Source organism: Tachypleus tridentatus, chromosome 9 (genome assembly GCF_004210375.1).
Source record: "Tachypleus tridentatus isolate NWPU-2018 chromosome 9, ASM421037v1, whole genome shotgun sequence".
NCBI classification, from domain to species: Eukaryota; Metazoa; Arthropoda; class Merostomata; order Xiphosura; family Limulidae; genus Tachypleus; species Tachypleus tridentatus.
Genome location: NC_134833.1, coordinates 26,310,550 through 26,328,642, shown reverse-complemented (window position 1 = coordinate 26,328,642; position 18,093 = coordinate 26,310,550). Strand labels below are relative to the sequence as shown.

The window sequence follows — 18,093 nt, the reverse complement described above, 5'->3', positions numbered from 1 at the left end:
ATAATAATAATCTTATTTATCTGCTGAGCAGATAGCCCGGTGTGGCTTTGCTATAAGAAAAACACATATTTATCTGCAAGTTACCTCTTTCGAGGTGAGAGAACTGTATTACCACACATCTGTAGTTATATTACTTACTAACTATAGATGAAAGCACCTTACAGTCGTATTTCCATTTTTTATTTTGTTTGTAGGATATACTTGCCCGCAGTAACCAGGATTTATGACTTACCCTTCATAAGACGTAATATAGGCTAATCTAAATTATGTACTGTAGAATATTAGAGAAACAATATGTATATTACCGATTATGTACAGTGCTCTACAATGCTCTGATGTGTTATTATAAGAAAATAGAATGATATATTTAATTTGTCAAACACTGAAGAACTGTGAATATAGCAGTATTAAAAAACCTTTAAGAATATAAAGTTATGTCGGCTCCTAGACATTTCCACCCTAATTAGCGGTGGCCGACAGGCTACCAGGGTTTTTTTAAATAAAAGATAATATATATGCATAAATTGTGACTCATGGTTACTCCGTGTGTTTGTTTGTTTTGTGAATATCGCACAAAGCTACTCCAGGGTTATCTGTGCTAACCGTCCCTAATTTAGCAGTGTAAGACTCGAGGGAAGGCAGCTAATTATCACTATCCACTGCCAAGATTCCACCACTATCCAAGCAAGTATCAGTTCCCCTGGTACAAAAATGTCTCCGATTTCAGACACATCTTCGATCTTACTTACACAGTTGTCCAACAGGGGAAGGTTTGCGAAGTTATTCTCTGTTGGTCATTTCCATAACGGTAGCTTTTTTTAAAAAGCCTTCAGGTTTTCTTCCACTTCGATGATGTTGACTTCACCGCCCTGCATCTGTTGATTGAGAGCATTGAAGATATCGGCCATGTACGCCAAAATGAGAATGAACTCAGATTTTTCGAAGCAATCTGCATGACAATGTTGGTGCTCTCGCAAAAACAGGGCTAATTCCAAAAACACGATTCAGCACCTTTCCCTGGGATAACCACCAAACGTTAGAATGGTACAGAAGTACCTCGAATTCAGAGCCCATTTCATTACACAGCTCTTTAAAGATGCGGTGTTTCAGGGCACTATTTCGCACAAAGTTCACACATTCTACTACAATTTTTATTATTTCTGCCAATTTTGAAGGCAAGGTTTTTGTTGTCAACGCATGCCTGTGCAGAACACAGTGCGTTACAATGATGTGTGGTGCATCGGCTTTCACCAGCGCACCAAAACCAGAGTTTCGTCCCAGCATGACTGGAGCTCCGTCTGAACAAACTACAGAAACCATATCCCACGAAAGATCGTTGTCTCTGAAGAAGTCATCCACAAGTTTCTTTACGTCGGCTGCCTTAGTTGTTGTTGTAAGAGGCTTACAAAATAAAAAAAATCTTTTTTTATCTCGTCGTTCTTCATATAGCGTATCAATACAACAAGCTGGCTTAGATTGGAAACGTCAGTGGTCTCGTCGAGTTGAAGGCTGAATTTTGCTGGGCCTGAAATCAGATCTGCAACTACTTGAGCCAAGATGTCATCGCTCATGTCATCTATTCTGCTGCTGATGGTGTCATTTGAAAGAGGAATTTGGATAACTTATTTTCAGCAGCTTTTCCCAGCATGATATTCGCCATCTTCAACGCAGCTGGTTTTACGAGTGCTTCACCAATGGTGTGTGGTTTGCCCTGCTTTGCAATCAAGTACGCAACTTTGTACGATGCTGTGAGGATTGGTTTGTCGATGGGTACAAAGCCAAGAACAGGCAAAGTAGCCTTTTCATCGAATCTGGCTCTCTTTACCTTGAATTCAGCAAACGTTGTGTTCTTGTATTTCCCATCTCCCTGCAACATTAGGGAGTATTCTCTTAGTTTTGCCAGTGTTAGACTAGAATTGCTCAACTTGGCATTGCAAATCATGCATTGAGGACGCTGACTTCCATCATGTTTCGTTATACACGTGAATCCATATTGTACGTATTCGTCCGATCACTTTCTGTTTTTGCTTGGCATAGTTAGTATGAAGGGATTGAAAGATTAGGGAAAAAATCACAAATGATACACGATTACTACAGTCACAAGTCGACTGCTAAGTGCACGAAGTTCCCTGCAGCACAGACGGCCAAGTGGAGCATGACGTCATGAATCGTACAAGTGGTATGAACGGAACGGACACACACACAGTGTGTGTGTCTTGACCTCCACAGAACTCTTGAGACTGACTCACCGAACCCCTGGGTTTCGATTGAACTCAGGTTAAGAACCACTGATCTAGAAGTTTCGTATAACATGAAGAGATGTAAACATAAGACTCAGTGACGTATTTACTTTCTTAATGAGCAATCACTGAGTGATTAAGCCCAGTGTTAGTAGTGAGAATACTCCAGTCATTTAGCGAGTTATTCAATGACTAATTCTCCTAGTAAGTTTACTTGTGAGTTAGAGATACATTAGTTGCATAGTTTCTATGGATTTTTTTTATGAGCCAAGTTCTACAACTTGTTTCAAAGCGAACATAATGTATAACAAATATTGAAAAAATTAATTAATTCTTTATAATTATGTGTACTGGTCTTAGCATTATTTTAGCCATCTAACAATAGAAAACATTCTAACAGTATCATGATTTGTACCGATAAAAACTTGACTATGTATTATATTTTGTTTGTTAAAAGATTGTTGTGTATTTTGTGTGTGCTCACAAGGGTTTGAGAAAGTCAACACACTCTTTGACCTGGATTAGAATTGAAATTTTATTGGTTTTAGGTTAAAACTAATCGTTGGCTTGAGAAAAACGTGAAGCAGAAAAGATAGGTAAGTGAGGTGTGTGAAAATACTATGTATTTATAACTTCCAGTTTTGGCACAGAATTCTGAAACGTATTAGTTATTCTCTGAACGTGAAATTTTATCACAGCGTGTTGTCAAAGAAACAAGTTAATTTTTTTTCCAGTTGTCCTTTTCCTTCTGATGTTAAGGAAAAGAAAATATAGTGTTATCTGTTGGCAATATTCTTCAGATACTGTACGTTATGCAAGAAAGTTAATAACAGTATCCTTCATTTGTAATTCAGGTGATATTTTCCCTATGCGAACGACTAGTTATGTTGCAGTGTTACGTTCCTGCATAGTAGAAACAATAGTGTTTTTTTTTTTTTTTCAGTTGGTATGTGATCTTGAAGAGCAAGCAGTTTAGAGAATCTAGAAAAGTAATTGTCCATCTTTGAACAAGAGGAAGTACACACGCTGTGCTTGTAATAAGTGTTATTACACTACAGATTGTTTGTTTCATATTTTACTTTTTGTCTAATCTCTTTCCTCCATTTTCACGACTTATTTATTAAAAATAATAGATATATTATTTGAATATCCTGTTATTCTGAGGACCTATTTTACTGCTTTAGAGTTTATTCAGTTTCAGCTAAACACACCACAGCAAATATCTTGTCAGATACCTTGCTATAAAGAGGACCTATCCTGTTTCTGTAATGATAATCAGTTTTATCTGAATACGCTATATATAAACGGCTATCACAATACTTTTTAATACCTGAATAAACACAGTATGCTTGAATGGAGAATGCTACTGACAGTTTTGTTTTTTTTTTTTTTTTTTTAATTTTGTACAAAGCTACACGAGGGTTATCTGCGCTAGCTGTCCCTAATTTAGCAGTGTAAGACTAGAGGGAAGGCAGCTAGTCATCACTGCCCACCGCCAACTCTTGGCCTACTCTTTTTACCAACGAATAGTGGGATTGACCGTACCATTATAACACCCCCACGGCTGAAAGGGCTAGCATGTTTGGTGCGACGGGGATTCGAACCCACGACCCTTAGATTATGAATCGAACGCCTTAACCCACCTGGCCATGCCGGGCCTACTACTGACAGATATACGTTCTTGTACCCACTTTCATAGATATTGAATTGGTTTTGTCAGGTTTCTTGTTTTCCCTTAAACATTTGAGGTATATTATGTACATGTGTCTTACTAACATATATGTGTATGTGTAAGTTCTTACTAGAAAGCCTGCTGCTGCCTCAGCGATAAGCTTGAGTGCTCATAACATTAAATTTCGAGGCTTAAGTCCTGCACTGGACACACCACAAATAGTCCATTAGGCAGCTTCATGTTTAACAAAAAACAATCAAACGTTTTATAAAAATATTTCTTATCATAATAAATAAATTTTAAAGTAAAATTAATAATTAAATTTTACAAACACTTTTTTTAATTTCCTTTTCCTTTAACTGTGACAAATTCTTAATTACAAATTATTTTAATTGGTAAATTTGACGTATAATGCAAAGTTTATAGTTGGGTTAAACGCAATGGATCCTCCGCTGGTACAGCGATAAGTCTACGGATTTACAACACAAAAATCGGGGGTTCAATTACCCTCGGTGGACAGAACAGGTAGCCTGATGTGGCTTTGCTAAAAAAAAACATCACAAACACTGTGGTGAAGAACATGTTTTCCTTTTATTTATTGTCCAAATAAATAACTACAAACGTCTGTTATAACTTGTATTATCTCAACCTTTATTTTATCACAAAGCTTTACAATAAAGTTATAGCACTCTGCAGTACTTACATGAGATAGATTAATTACATTAGATAAGATACGTTTTTCCGTTACAGATCACCTCAGCCTGAATCAGTGGTCGTCTGCATTAAACCATAAATATATAGTAGGTTAACTGACTCTATTGCAAAGCGAAATAAAAATTATTTTATTAGCTATCACCATAAAATAACAATTATTTGCAAAACATTTTATGCTAAAGTACCAGCGAAATCACTTAATAGTTTTCAGTTTAGACTTAGTTAAGGCTTTAAGTTTGTTTTAAATAATAGTTTTGATTTCAAGAAGAGAAAACAGAAGTAATGAATAAAGACAAATTTCAATCAATTTAAAAACATCACAATAACTTTGAGTGAGTGTTAGTTTCAATTATGATCTACAATATAGAAGACAATTTTTTAACAAATTGATTTAGTAGCGATACGATCGACTTTGTAATTCTTTCATCTACTTTTTATTAAAGTAATATTACTATTACTTGACTAAGGAAGCACATTATGCTAATATAATAATAAACTGACGTGTATTACGTTCCCACAAAATTAAATCACTTCATTATGCTATAAAACATTGTTTGCCTATTTATTATAATGTTACTGTTAATCCAAACCGTTATTACCAAATTCATGAGAAAGTTACATATTTGTGTGTTCTTTTACACGTATATCAATACAATATTGTTTGAGATCAAGTTCTAACACATAATAAAATAAATCAAACATTGCAAGAAAACAACAACAACAACAAAAACTGATATATTTCGCTCAAAATCAAATGTTATTTAATTTCTAGAGTAATACCGTCTCTCATTTATTACAAACATCCCACGGTAGAACACAGGTAAGTTAACGAACTTAAAAACACCACTAGTACAGCAGTAAGTCTATGGATTTACAACTCTAAAATCAGAGATTCGATTCCCTTCGGTGGGCTCAGCAGATAGCCCGATTGGCTTTGCTATAAGAGAACACAAACACAATAGCGAACTTAAAACCCTAAAATCGAAAGCTCGATTACTAGCGATGAACATAGACAGTCCACTATAGTTTTATTGAAAAAAACATGAAACAAATTCACTCTAAAATTTCCATCAACAAGAAACGTACATGCAGTACTATTATCTAACGACAGTTTAATTTTACACTTAATCGCTAGAGTTGCCATCAAGCAGCGCTTTATAACTTGTATAACAATTTAATATTCTTATCCGGTGCATTTCACTTTTCTAAATTATTAAATACATAATGCCATAGAGTTAGAATATTAGTGTTAACAAAAATTACTTTGTAATAAATAACGTAGATTAATATTAAAATGTACGAACAAACACTTTTATCTTGAGTCATGGACATAAATAGTCCAAGTTATAATATCAAATTTGATAACAATTATGTGAGAGTTTTGTTTATCGGCTGTGATTATCAGATAGGTTTTGGTTTCCTATAAAATTTTGAACATTGAACAGTTTGGCCTGGATCAAAGGATTAAAAACATTAAAATAATGTTTAACAAATAATATACATGAAAACAGGAGCAAAGTTATCCCTCTTACACAGAGGAAGGAATATAATCTCCGTAGTATTAAATAACAATATAAATATTGAATCAGGTTTTTCCACAGTCGACGTTTAAAATTCTGGCAGAAGCACAACAGTTAGATCAAAATACATTTAGTCTCAGTACGTATGTTAGGGATATTATTTATCAACTCCTTGGCGATGGTGCGTCGTTACACAAGCACGAGTACTGAAATGACTGGTAATTTGTTTGAGAAGAATACTCTACATTTAAATTAAAATTAGTTTAGTCTTTCTGCTTAGTTGATCCAGAAATTGGTATAAAAAGTGTAGATAGACTATTAGCAATAAGATTAGTACAATATCGATTGTATGAAAGTACAACAGTAATCATGACAAACAGTTTTAAAACCTGTTTGTGTGTGCAGTTCGCCTCCAACAATAATTTTTTAACACTCCTACGAAAAGTGGGGCCTAATAGGCCCCAGAGCAACTTGAAAGGTTATTAATATTAGGCTAATAATTTTGTATTTAAATGAAATTGCCATTTCATTTGATTTCATTTCATTAAATTATTAGCCTAATATTAATAACCTTTCAAGTTGCTCTGGGGCCTATTAGGCCCCACTTTTCGTAGGAGTGTTAATCTGATAAACATACCAGCGTCTCCCATATTAACTCTGAAAAAATAGCTTATAAAATTATTACAAGTGAGTTACTTTGACGAAATATAAAGGTAATGAAGGCGTAAGATAGACGCTTAAAATGCACAGCATTGATTAAAATACAAATTATAATAAACTTCATTACTTACAAAATTTCCCAAAAAAAAACAAACAAACTTGGATTATTTTATTATAAAATAATTTCATTTCTCACATACACTGACACCATACAGTAAGGGAGGGGTATCTTCTGTTTTGACAAAAGCAATTTTCTAAGGACTACTTCTGGCTTTGACTTAAATGCAAATAATATTAGACAGTAAATTCGGTACTGTTGTATACATTACACATTTCTTAGAAACGATGGTTAATATAACTCTGGAAGTCAGAGAAATTTTCTTGATAAAACCAGTAACACTGACTTTGAATCGCATTAAACCAGCACAAAACGTTTCATGTGTGTTATAAACCACACACACAGTTAGATTTCCGGAAGAATCGTTCAACGTTGATCAGTTCAACGATTATACATTTATAGATTGATTAATACAACAGCATACGCCACCACCTATTGTATTCTTTATGAAAAATAATTTTAATGAATATTTAAATTCGTCTGTTTTGGAAGAAGAAAGAAAAAAAAAGAAATCTGATTATTTATAACTAGTTTTAAAGATGTTATTTTCCTCTGATTACGTTATATTCTTCTTATAGCTTCACAACATGCCTGGAAAAGCTTCATTTTGAAGATAACTTGTAGTGAGAAGTTATTGACTGTATTTTTTATATATTTATTTTGTCGCAAAAACACCGATAGAAGTATGGAACTCTTGCTGGGCCTAAGTTTCAAAATGCAGTATTGTCACTTTCAAAGGCAATGATACGTTTCTCGGACAAACGCTTGAAATAACAAATGAAATGTTTAATGGTGTACAATGTCAGGCTTTCGAAACATGATATGTTGTTCCGTAGTTTGAAGACGCGTGAGGACGCGTTTTCACAAGGAAGAATGCAAGTTTAATCGCACACTTTATTTTATTATCAGTCTTATTGTGATGTAATATCACACAAACTATCAGTTAGACGTTTCATTTTACAGAAAAGCTAGTTATTGTTCAATAGAGATGATCTTTGTCCAACTACAGATAGCAGAAAGAAATTGTTATTGTCAGTTTTCGATGCGACGTTTAACACATCCTTGTAACATTTTCGAAGATTCTTACAAGACGTGGCATACATTTTATAGCAGTATACGAACAAACTCTGGAAAAAACAAACAAAATAAAAGATTCAGATATTCCAAAATAACTACCAATGCATAGCTTATACAAACATAGTAATCAACTGTTATCAATAAATTTACCACGAATAATACAGATATGCAGTTTTTGTTGCTATTTTTTTTTCAACAGTCATTCGTGTCATTGTCAAGACAGATACGTAGAGGTTATTAAGGAAAATAGTTAACAGTACAACACTGGGGAGTCAGCAAAACTTAATGTAATACAGTTTTAGATGCGAACCCTTTTTAGAGCATAGCATAGGTACATTTGTGAATATCGTGTTTATTAATTATCTGAGCAATTTAAATAGTACACGGTTTAGTAAACGAAAGAACAAGAAACAATATCTGATAGATTTATTTTTCGTTGTTAAGCGCAAAAAACGGATCAAACCTCACATTTTAGTTTACAACCGAGCCACTAGGGACAACAGTTAAACGATAGGATAAGATAGTGTGAAAGCAGTGTTCTATAAGAAAGGGCACTACAGATATCGGGAAAGACCAAAAGGCGTGTACAGGGAAGTGAACTGTAACGGTTTGCCAAAAACAGGGGTTGCAGAACTTGTAAATAATTGTGCTGGGTAAGTTCGTTTGTTTTGAACTTCGCAAAAGCTGCACAAGGGGTATATGCGCTAGCCGTCCCTAATTTAGCAGTATAAGAATATAGATAAGGCAGCTTGTCATCACTACCACCGCCGCCAACTCTTGGGCTACTATTTTATTACTATAGAATAGTGGGATTGATCATTGCATTATAATGTCCCTACGCCTGAAAGAGCAAGTATGTTCGTACCCATGATTCTCAGATTGCGAGCCGAGCACGCTAACCAGCAGGCCATGCCGAGTCCTGTACTGGATAAGATAAACCAACAAATTTGATGTAAAATTTCCAGTTAATAACAAAAACCGTATGAATGAAATTAGCCATCTGAAAGCACAACTTCATGAACAAAATGGAGGCCTAAAAAGATTTATATTATCATCGACAGAACTAGTTACGTTAGCTAGCTATAAAGTAGCTTGGATTCTAGCTCAAAAAAAAAAAAATTCTGATGCTGAACTAGTGAAAGAAATATTGATTGTGGTCATTGAAACTCTCTTGAAGAATTATGATTCAGAAATAAAAGATAATATTCTTCAAAAGGTAAATAATTTGCAGTCAAGTCGAAGAACAATTGTTCGTAAAATGCTAGAGTTAGTGAAAGACATAGAAAATCAGTTGCTTGAACAACTAAAAGACTGTTTGTATTTTTCTTTAGCACTAGATGAGTCAACAGATGTTAGTGACACTCCACAGCTGATAATTTGGGTTCGATATCTAACTTTAGGTCTCAAAGTGAGGGAAGAAGTTTTTGGCCTTTGTAGAATACGAGATCAAACATGTGGTAAAAACATCTTTGAAAAATTTCTTGAAATGTCAAAAAAAATCAATCTGGATTTTAAGAAATTGGTTTTTGTCAAAACAGATGGTGTTCCCGCCATGACTGGGACAAAATTAGGATTCGTTTCTCTTTTGAAGCAGCATTTAATTGGAAGTAATGTGAAGTCCATGCTGCCATCTTTCCATTGCATTTTGTATCAGGAATATCTATGTGCTCAAATGTCTAAAAGTGATGAATTGAAAAATTTGATGGACATTGTTGTAAAAATTGTGAATTATATTAGAAGTGGAAGCTCTCTCATCCATCGACAGTTTGTTGAGTCTCTGAAGAAAAGCAGTGACTGTACTTTTGATATACACTGCTGGCCAAAATCTTAAGGCCAATGAACATAAAGAAAAATATGCATTTTGCGTTGTTAGACTCAACCACTTATTTAAGTAGAGCTTCGAAAGATGAAAATAAGAAAAGGGGAAAAAAATTAGCATTTAATAGGGAAAATGTGAACATTATGAAATTAGTCTAAATACCAGCTGGTCAAAAGTTTAAGACCATACTGAAACAAAGCGTTAATTGGTAAATACATAACAAAATTTAGTCATTTGTATTCAAGCATTAGCGTTGTCAACATCTCGCAGTGACATCTCTTGTGTTACATTGGGTAAAAACATGGCAAAGGCTAAAGGTTGACAGAATTTGAACGTGGCAGAATTGTCGAGCTGCAAAAGCAAGGTCTCTCTCAACGTGCTATCGCTGGTGAGATTGGGCGTAGTAAAATTGCTGTTGCAAATATCTTAACAGACCCTGAGGGATACAGAACGACAATTTCAATGGTTGGCTCAAGAAGATTTCGCCGGCGTTGAGCAGGAGGATTCGATGGGTTATGCGGCAAGACATCAGCCGATCGTCAAACCAGATTAAGGCCCTTACGAATGCAGAATGCAGCTCAATAACAATAAGACGGTATCTACGAGAGAAAGGCTTTAAAAACGGTAAACGTCTTCAAAGGCCATGCCTCCTTCCACACCACGAAACAGCTCGGTTAAACTTTGCTGAGAAGCACCAAACATGGGACGCAGAAAAGTGGACGAAGGTTTTGTTCTCTGACGAGAAAACATTTAACCTGGATGGTCCAGATGGCTTCCAACGTTACTGGCACGATAAGGATATCCCACTGGAGACATTTTCTACACGACACAGTGGAAGATGTTCCATCATGATCTGGGGTGCTTTCTCCTTCCGTGGAACAATGGAGCTTCAGGTTATACAGGGGCGTCAAACAGCAGCTGGCTACATTGGCATGTTGGAGAGAGCGTCCTTATTGACTGAAGGCCCTCGCTTGTGTGGAAATGATTGGATCTTTCAGAGAACAACGCTGCAATCCACAATGCCCGCAGGACAAAGGACTTTTTCATGGCGAATAACGTGATTCTTTTGGACCATCCAGCGTGTTCGCTCGAACTGAACCCTATTGAAAATGTTTGGGGGTGGATGGCAAGGGAAGTCTATAGAAATGGACGTCAATTCCAAACAGTGCATGATCTTCGTGAAGCCATCTACACCACTTGGAATATTATTTCAGCCAGCCTTCTGCAAACGCTTATATCGACTATGCCAAAGGGAATGTTTGAAGTTATTTGCAATCACAGCCGTACAACTCACTACTGAGACCTCTTGTTGGGCATTTCCTACCCTGTTTAGGACTTCTTTTTGGTATGGTCTTAAACTTTTGACCAGCTAGTATTTAGACTAATTTCATAGTGTTCACATTTTCCCTATTAAATGCTAAAAGGTTTTTTTCTCTTTTCTTATTTTCATCTTTCGAAGCTCTACTCATATAAGTGGTTGAGTGTATCAACGTAAAATGCATATTTGTCTTTATGTTCATTGGCCTTAAGATTTTGGCCAGCAGTGTACTTACTGATTTTGCAAATATAAGATGGTTAAGTTGAGGAAAAGTCTTGGAATGATTTACTTCCTTATTTTCTCAACTAAAAGAATATATTGTTGAAAAAGGTAAGATTGAAAATTTCTCTGAAATTGAAACTTTGTCATGGTAATGTGATTTGCAGTTTCTATGCAACATGACGACTCACTTGAATAATTTGAATACGAAGTTTCAGAGAAGAGGTCAAATAATAAGCGAGCAATCACAGTCTATTCACGAATTTCAATTAAAGCTAAAACTCCTTACGGAACAATTACAAAAGAATGATTTGACTCATTTTTTTCAAATTTGAATAGTTTTCTAGAAAATAATAAGGACTATGCTAAAGATGATCTTTGTGTAAACTGGATCAAAAATCCATCTCCGAAATTTGAATCATGTTTCTCCGAATTTAAAAATTTGACATTGATGTTTGAATTTATGTATGATCCATTTCAATTTGATTTAGGAAATTTCAGTAAGGAAATTACATCTTTTTTGTCTTCGGATAAATGTGGATTTGAAGACGAGATGCTTACCCTGCAAAGTGTAGAACACATAAAAGGTAAACAAAAGTGTTCTATCAGAGAGATGTAGCTCACTATTCTGATAAATGAGTCTTCCTGATTTAAAGATAGCAATTTCAAAACTATCTTCCATGTTTGTATCCACATGGGTGTGTGAGGCAACATTTTCTACGCCAGATTTTCTCGAGTCTAGATATAGATCTCAGCTTACTAACATAAATTTAGAGCCAGAGCTAATATGCTCATTGAGCATAGATATTAAGCAAAATTTCATGAAACTTGATGAAAACCCCATCAATTTTCAAGGTTAGTTGAAACGCAATCATCTTGATTAAACTAACATCTTTCAAAAATTTTTTGAGAAGTGTGGCCAACGTTGTGGCCACTATAAAAAAATAAGTTGCCCATCCCTGATTTAAACAACTGTATCATACCTTCGTAGTTTATCCTGCCGTCGTTGTCCACGTCTGTCGCTTTGAGCAATTCATCTAGTTCCAAATCTGATAGAGGCTCACCTATCATTTCCATGGCAACACGTAGTTCGTCCTGAGGGACAGAATTACAGGAATTATTGTAACAACTAAATAAGTAGATAGATGGCTCATTATAAAAATTATTGATACTTTTAAAACAGCATTATAGGATATTATTTCAATTGTACTTCTAGATGCGTTTATCCTAGTAATATCATTAAACTGATTTTGAATTTGAAAATATGTATTTCAAAATATGTTAACACTATAAAAACCGCCTTTGCCGGAGCATAGATTATGCAGGATGCACCATTATGTGATTCTCTACACACATATTATAAAAAAAAACAAAAACGCTTACAGTCCAAATTCGTGAATAAACCTATTACTTTTCGAAATACTGATTTTAATTTTAACTATTTTAAGATTATCTGTGCATGCCAAAATGATGAATAACATCTAATTAATTTCAATTAATTAACGTAATTTCAACGTAACCCTCAAGTGCATCGAAGAGGGATATGCTAAGTCTAAAAGATGTCACCACAAACTAACCGATTTCATTCACTCTCGTAAAAATTCAGTAGTAAAATTAAATACAATGGAATTTAATAGCCGTATCTTCCATCTGGGTTTATGATGACAGTTACGGGTTTGACGCTGCTTTAGCGTTTTTTATATACTTACCTATAACCCCACAAAAATGAAGATTGGTACTGAGAGTATTATAACCATATCATAGCTCAATTAATTACAAATTTGTATTCATATTTCAATTTTTCCCTTTACATTTGAATATATATGCATTAATTCTTACATTTATTTTATTATTAAAAAGTGAATTAAATGGCACTATATATGAAACTTTGTCCCGTATTATACTAAATATAACAAGAATGGGATTTTATTGTGTGCATACTCTTGTTATAAAACCATTTCTATCTTTGTCAAACACTCTAAACGCTGCTAGTAAGTCCTCCATGACGTCGTCTTTCATAGATATTTGGAGTCTTGCCATCCAGGTCATGAATTCTTCTTCATTGATCAGTCCATCATCTAAAAAAAATGTAAAATGATTAAGAAAAAATGTATGTATAAAGCCTTAAAACGTGTGAATTACTTTAATAACTAATCAATCCTAGCAGTGCCGTTATGGAATCACTTGTACTTGAAAACAGTTTTATAAGCTCTTTCATTCAGAACCAAATTACTTTGGAGTGGCCCCGATGGATTCAGCAGATAGCCCGATGTGGCTTTGCTATAAGAAACACACTTAGGAGTCCATACAAGAAATTGCTTACATGGCACCTACCAACGTATCAGTCATACAAAACATGAAAAAACGAATACTATCAATATTACAGCTAATTTCCAGTTTTTACTACTAAGGTTATCTTATGTATTTTTACTTGAAAAGTCAGCGATTTTACACAATTTTATTTGATCGATTCTTTATATTCGATTAAAAAACGTAATATTACTTCATATGATTGAACACGTATACCATATCAATAATTAACAGTGTAAAAATCATATCGGTAATTTAAACGTTAAAGAATCAAAGTCTATTAGATTAGAAAGCATGTGTGTGTGTTTTCTTATAGCAAGCCACATCGGGCTATCTGCTGAGCCCACCGAGGTGAATCGAACCCTTGATTTTAGCGTTGTAAATATGAACCGATGGGGGCAGGAAGCATGCAAGATAGTCTTGTTTTTGTACGTGTGTGTGTGGATAAGAAAAATCAAATTTGTTTTAAATTGCACTAAACTGCCGTTGGAATAAGCTACGAATATGTTTTTCTTTTTATATATATATGCAAGTATATTCCTCATTTCAGAAATGAAAGAAGATATTTCTTAATTTTCTTTTTACATTACCTTATTTATGTACACAGGTGGCTTAGCGGTAAATCTTATGGCTTATTTCGCTAAAAATCGGATTTAGTATTCTGCTTAGCATCATTTATATCAGAATTACGCTTTAGTTTGTTTTTCTTTAATGTATCATTCAATTGAATAGATGTCTTGAGTTTATTTAGTTTAATAAAATTAAAGTTGAGAAAATCAATGTTTGACTTTGGAAGAACTCACGCAATCTCTCAGATGTTTTACTCTAAAGTTCTAATTATCCGTTTGTGTAAGTACAGAAGCACGTTCAATGAAATTCTCAGTTAAAGTAACATTTTCATAATTATTAAGAAAATCACTTATGTTTGTCTATTTTTTCTGTACTTTCAAAGGAGTACTGTTGTTTACTACACGTTAATATATCACTATTATTGCCACAAATCAATACATAATCACAGATAATCCTTAATCTTTGTTAGCCATTTTTTGAAAAATAATTAAATTAAAAAACAATTCTATCGTCAAGGAAGTCTTAAATGCTTCTAAAACACGAGTTACGATTCTTATAGAGATTACTGAGCCACTTTTAAGATTGATATAAATGAATGACTATAATACGTTTTATTAGGTTAATCATACAGTGAGGGGTCATCTTTTTGATAGTCTCATAAATAAACTAAAAACAAAGAAAACACTTCAGAAAACTTTACAAAAGACTACTTCAAACGTAACGAAATTTCTATAAGCCTTTAAAACTTTTTTCAACATTCCTCAAGTGCATAATTATTGCTTTAAATTCTTTTTCAACATAATGATAATGCTAAGTTCAGGAAGTTAAGAAAGGCCTAGAACTTCTATAAAACTAGGAGTGTAATGGTTCACTGGGACACCGGCCAGTCGTGCGGTAGATCAGTATATTTGTTGCTTTTTAGAAAATGATTTGAAGTTATAATTGTTTAGTCAGTGTGCAGTCTACTGGTTAAATTAAAATTTATAATCAATTTCAAAGAGCAACAATTACACTGGTGACCAGGCAATTGCACGGTATCCCAGTGTGAGACAATATGTTCTTGATAACCAAATTTCGTGAAGCACGAGTTAAAGTTAAATAGAGACTGAGGGAATTATTTCTGGAGTGAATGCTGTAGTTATTGTGCTACTTTTATGTTCTATAATACAATAAATTGGCTGAAAATGTAGGCCTACAAGTTGCAAATTAAAAAGGTGTTCGAGTTTGTACCAACGTTAAAAAAACAAAAAAAATAAACTGTTTTTGTTTAAATGGACTGGAAATTGAATTATTTTTACCTGATAATTTAAGTGGAACCCAAAAAGAAATAATGACATCACAACTGTAACGGATTTACTTTTATGAATTTATTTTAATATCTACATGTGTTTCAGTTTGATGCATCTGATGTATATTGTTGGATGTGGATTGCGCAAGTCCCACCTGTTCTCTAAATTTGTATAAGATTCTTGAAAGTGAAAATCAACAATATTTGTTTTACGAAAACGCTAGCATGTTTTCTAACACTATTGAAAGTTCGAGAATTTCGTGTTAAACTATATAAACCAAGGCGTCAAGAGACAGATTATTATTTGTCACGTACAGCTAGTATATTATTAGCCTCAAAAGCTATAACTGTGATTAATTCCTATTGATCGGAAAACTACAGATTTTGAGCATTACAAACCGTTCAACTTCAGTGAATTAACTTCAGACGTTGGTATTTGTACGAGGACATTAAATATCTTCATCGGTAAAAACTCAGCGATGTGAATGCAACCAAGCTAGCTAGCTTAAGCGAGGTGTAACAATACTAACTGAGAATTGATTTACTTCTCGTGGACTTGGATCGTAGACAAAATATTTAGTTCTAGAATGTATATAAGACACAGTATTGTCTGTTTGTAAAACTGTTGTTTATAAATACTTATTTGTAATAACCGTTATTATAAATTGTAATATTTTTCTTATTTTATATATATATTATAATACATTTGTGTTAAGAAAAAAGTGTATTAATATTGTTGAAAAATGTAATAAATGTAGTATTAACAATTAATTTCTAAATTAAAATTTTCGGCTATTTAAAATCGTAATATATAACGTACTAATATAATAAATCGGAAATCCGTCCGTGACAAATTATAATTCGTAACATGATACAACAGTATATTTGCTTTTCTATGAAATGATTACAATCACGCGACCTTTTAATCAAATAATTGAAATATTTTCTGCTTTAACGATTTCTGCACTCTAACGCTATACGCATATGTAGTAAATACAAAACTACTAACCTCGCATGTTAACTTGATTGAGCATGTGGTGTATCATACTGTCCGTCAAAAGAATTCCCAAACTTTCGAGCATGGCCTTCAGTTCACTAGCGTTTACCCTACCGTCATGGTTCTTGTCCATAAGTACAAACGCTACTTTCAGTTCTAACAACAAAAAGTACTCAAATTCACATTTTTAAATATAAAATATCATTGAAATGAAAAGTAAGAAGTAGTAAACGTATAATTCTTGAATAAAAATATAAAGCTACAATAACTGACACTATGTATCACTCTTAGGCCTAATAAAACGTCTCAATTTCCGACCAAACAATGCATTTTTTAGAATAGTTAGTGAGGAAATTGAAGCGAGTTTGACCAAAAAATAAATGAATGCGTTCTATATTTTAAAACTTAATGTTATATATAGCAGGAAGAGAGAGCAAAAAACATAAAGAAAACTTGTTGACGAAACGTTTTTAGCCTGTCTCCCAGTGGGACAACAGTACGTTTATGAGATTATAACATAAAAATTCGGGGTTTGATTCCTCGTGGAGGGAGCGCAACCGATAGCCTCCTATGGTTTTGTGATAAAACAAACGATCCTGTTCATTTATCTGTCTTTCAAATTAACGTTAAAGACGTGAACTTATTTCATTTATTTACTAACCTTTTTTTTTTTTTTTGCTGATCTCGGGAACTATAAACAGAAACAGGAAAACAGAGTAAGTTTATGTTGTTAAACAGCTCGTTTTAAAATAAACTTCTGGTAATGATGCAGAATTTTCTTTCATCATTTGTGTTATGTTCATAATTATGAATAAACATCTGTTTGAGCATTACCAGGACTTAAAATTGCAGATACATTTTTTTCTTTTCAAGGTTGTGTTTAATTTTGTCTCTGTGACGGAAATATTCTGTGAAAACACTTCAGCGACTGAGCTTTTAAACTGAATCATACGTGACGCAAAGTAAGACGTTTCTGTAAACATGAAGATGTGCTATAGGTAACGCCGTATGTTATAGTATCTAAATATAACTATCACGAATCAAAACATAAACAATAAGCAAGGCCTGGTGATTAGAGAGCTTGTCTCGCGATACGGCCCGGCATGGCCTAGCGCGTAAGGCGTGCGACTCGTAATCCGAGGGTCGCGGGTCCGCGTCGCGCTAAACATGCTCGCCCTCCCAGCCGTGGGGGTGTATAATGTGTCGGTCAATCCCACTATTCGTTGGTAAAAGAGTAGCCCAAGAGTTGGCGGTGGGTGGTGATGACTAGCTGCCTTCCCTCTAGTCTTACACTGCTAAATTAGGGACGGCTAGCACAGATAGCCCTCGAGTAGCTTTGTGCGAAATTCCCAAACAAAGAAACAAGTCTCGCGATACGCAGATCGCGAGTTCGTATGTTTGTTTCTTCGTTGTTAAGGGCAAATCTATATAATGAACTATCTGTGCTCTTCCCACCACTAGTATCGAAAACCAATTTCTACTGTTATAAATTCGCAGACAAACTGCTGTACCACCGGCAGGCGAGTGGGTTTGAATTCCGTTACCTAACATGATCATTCTTTCAACCGTGG

General features: G+C 34.3%; 1 protein-coding gene across 7 annotated transcripts in view; it reads right to left on the bottom strand.

Moving 5' to 3' along the window:
- Positions 1–18,093, bottom strand: part of LOC143224898 (calcium-binding protein E63-1-like) — a 47,348-nt gene that overhangs the window by 9,334 nt on the left and 19,921 nt on the right. For 5 of the 7 annotated variants that reach the window (XR_013013503.1, XR_013013506.1, XR_013013507.1 and 2 more), the window contains 3 exons: positions 16,535–16,678; positions 13,299–13,435; positions 12,341–12,452 (listed from right to left, as the gene is read on the bottom strand). Coding sequence is in view for 2 of the 7 variants with exons in the window: in XM_076453347.1 (XP_076309462.1) it covers positions 5,490–5,563; positions 12,341–12,452; positions 13,299–13,435; positions 16,535–16,678 (467 nt within the window). In the remaining 5 variants the exon portion in view is untranslated. Of the gene's footprint in view, positions 1–4,535; positions 8,052–12,340; positions 12,453–13,298; positions 13,436–16,534; positions 16,679–18,093 lie in introns of those variants that run through there. The other 2 variants (XM_076453348.1, XM_076453347.1) reach the window with 2 other exon arrangements.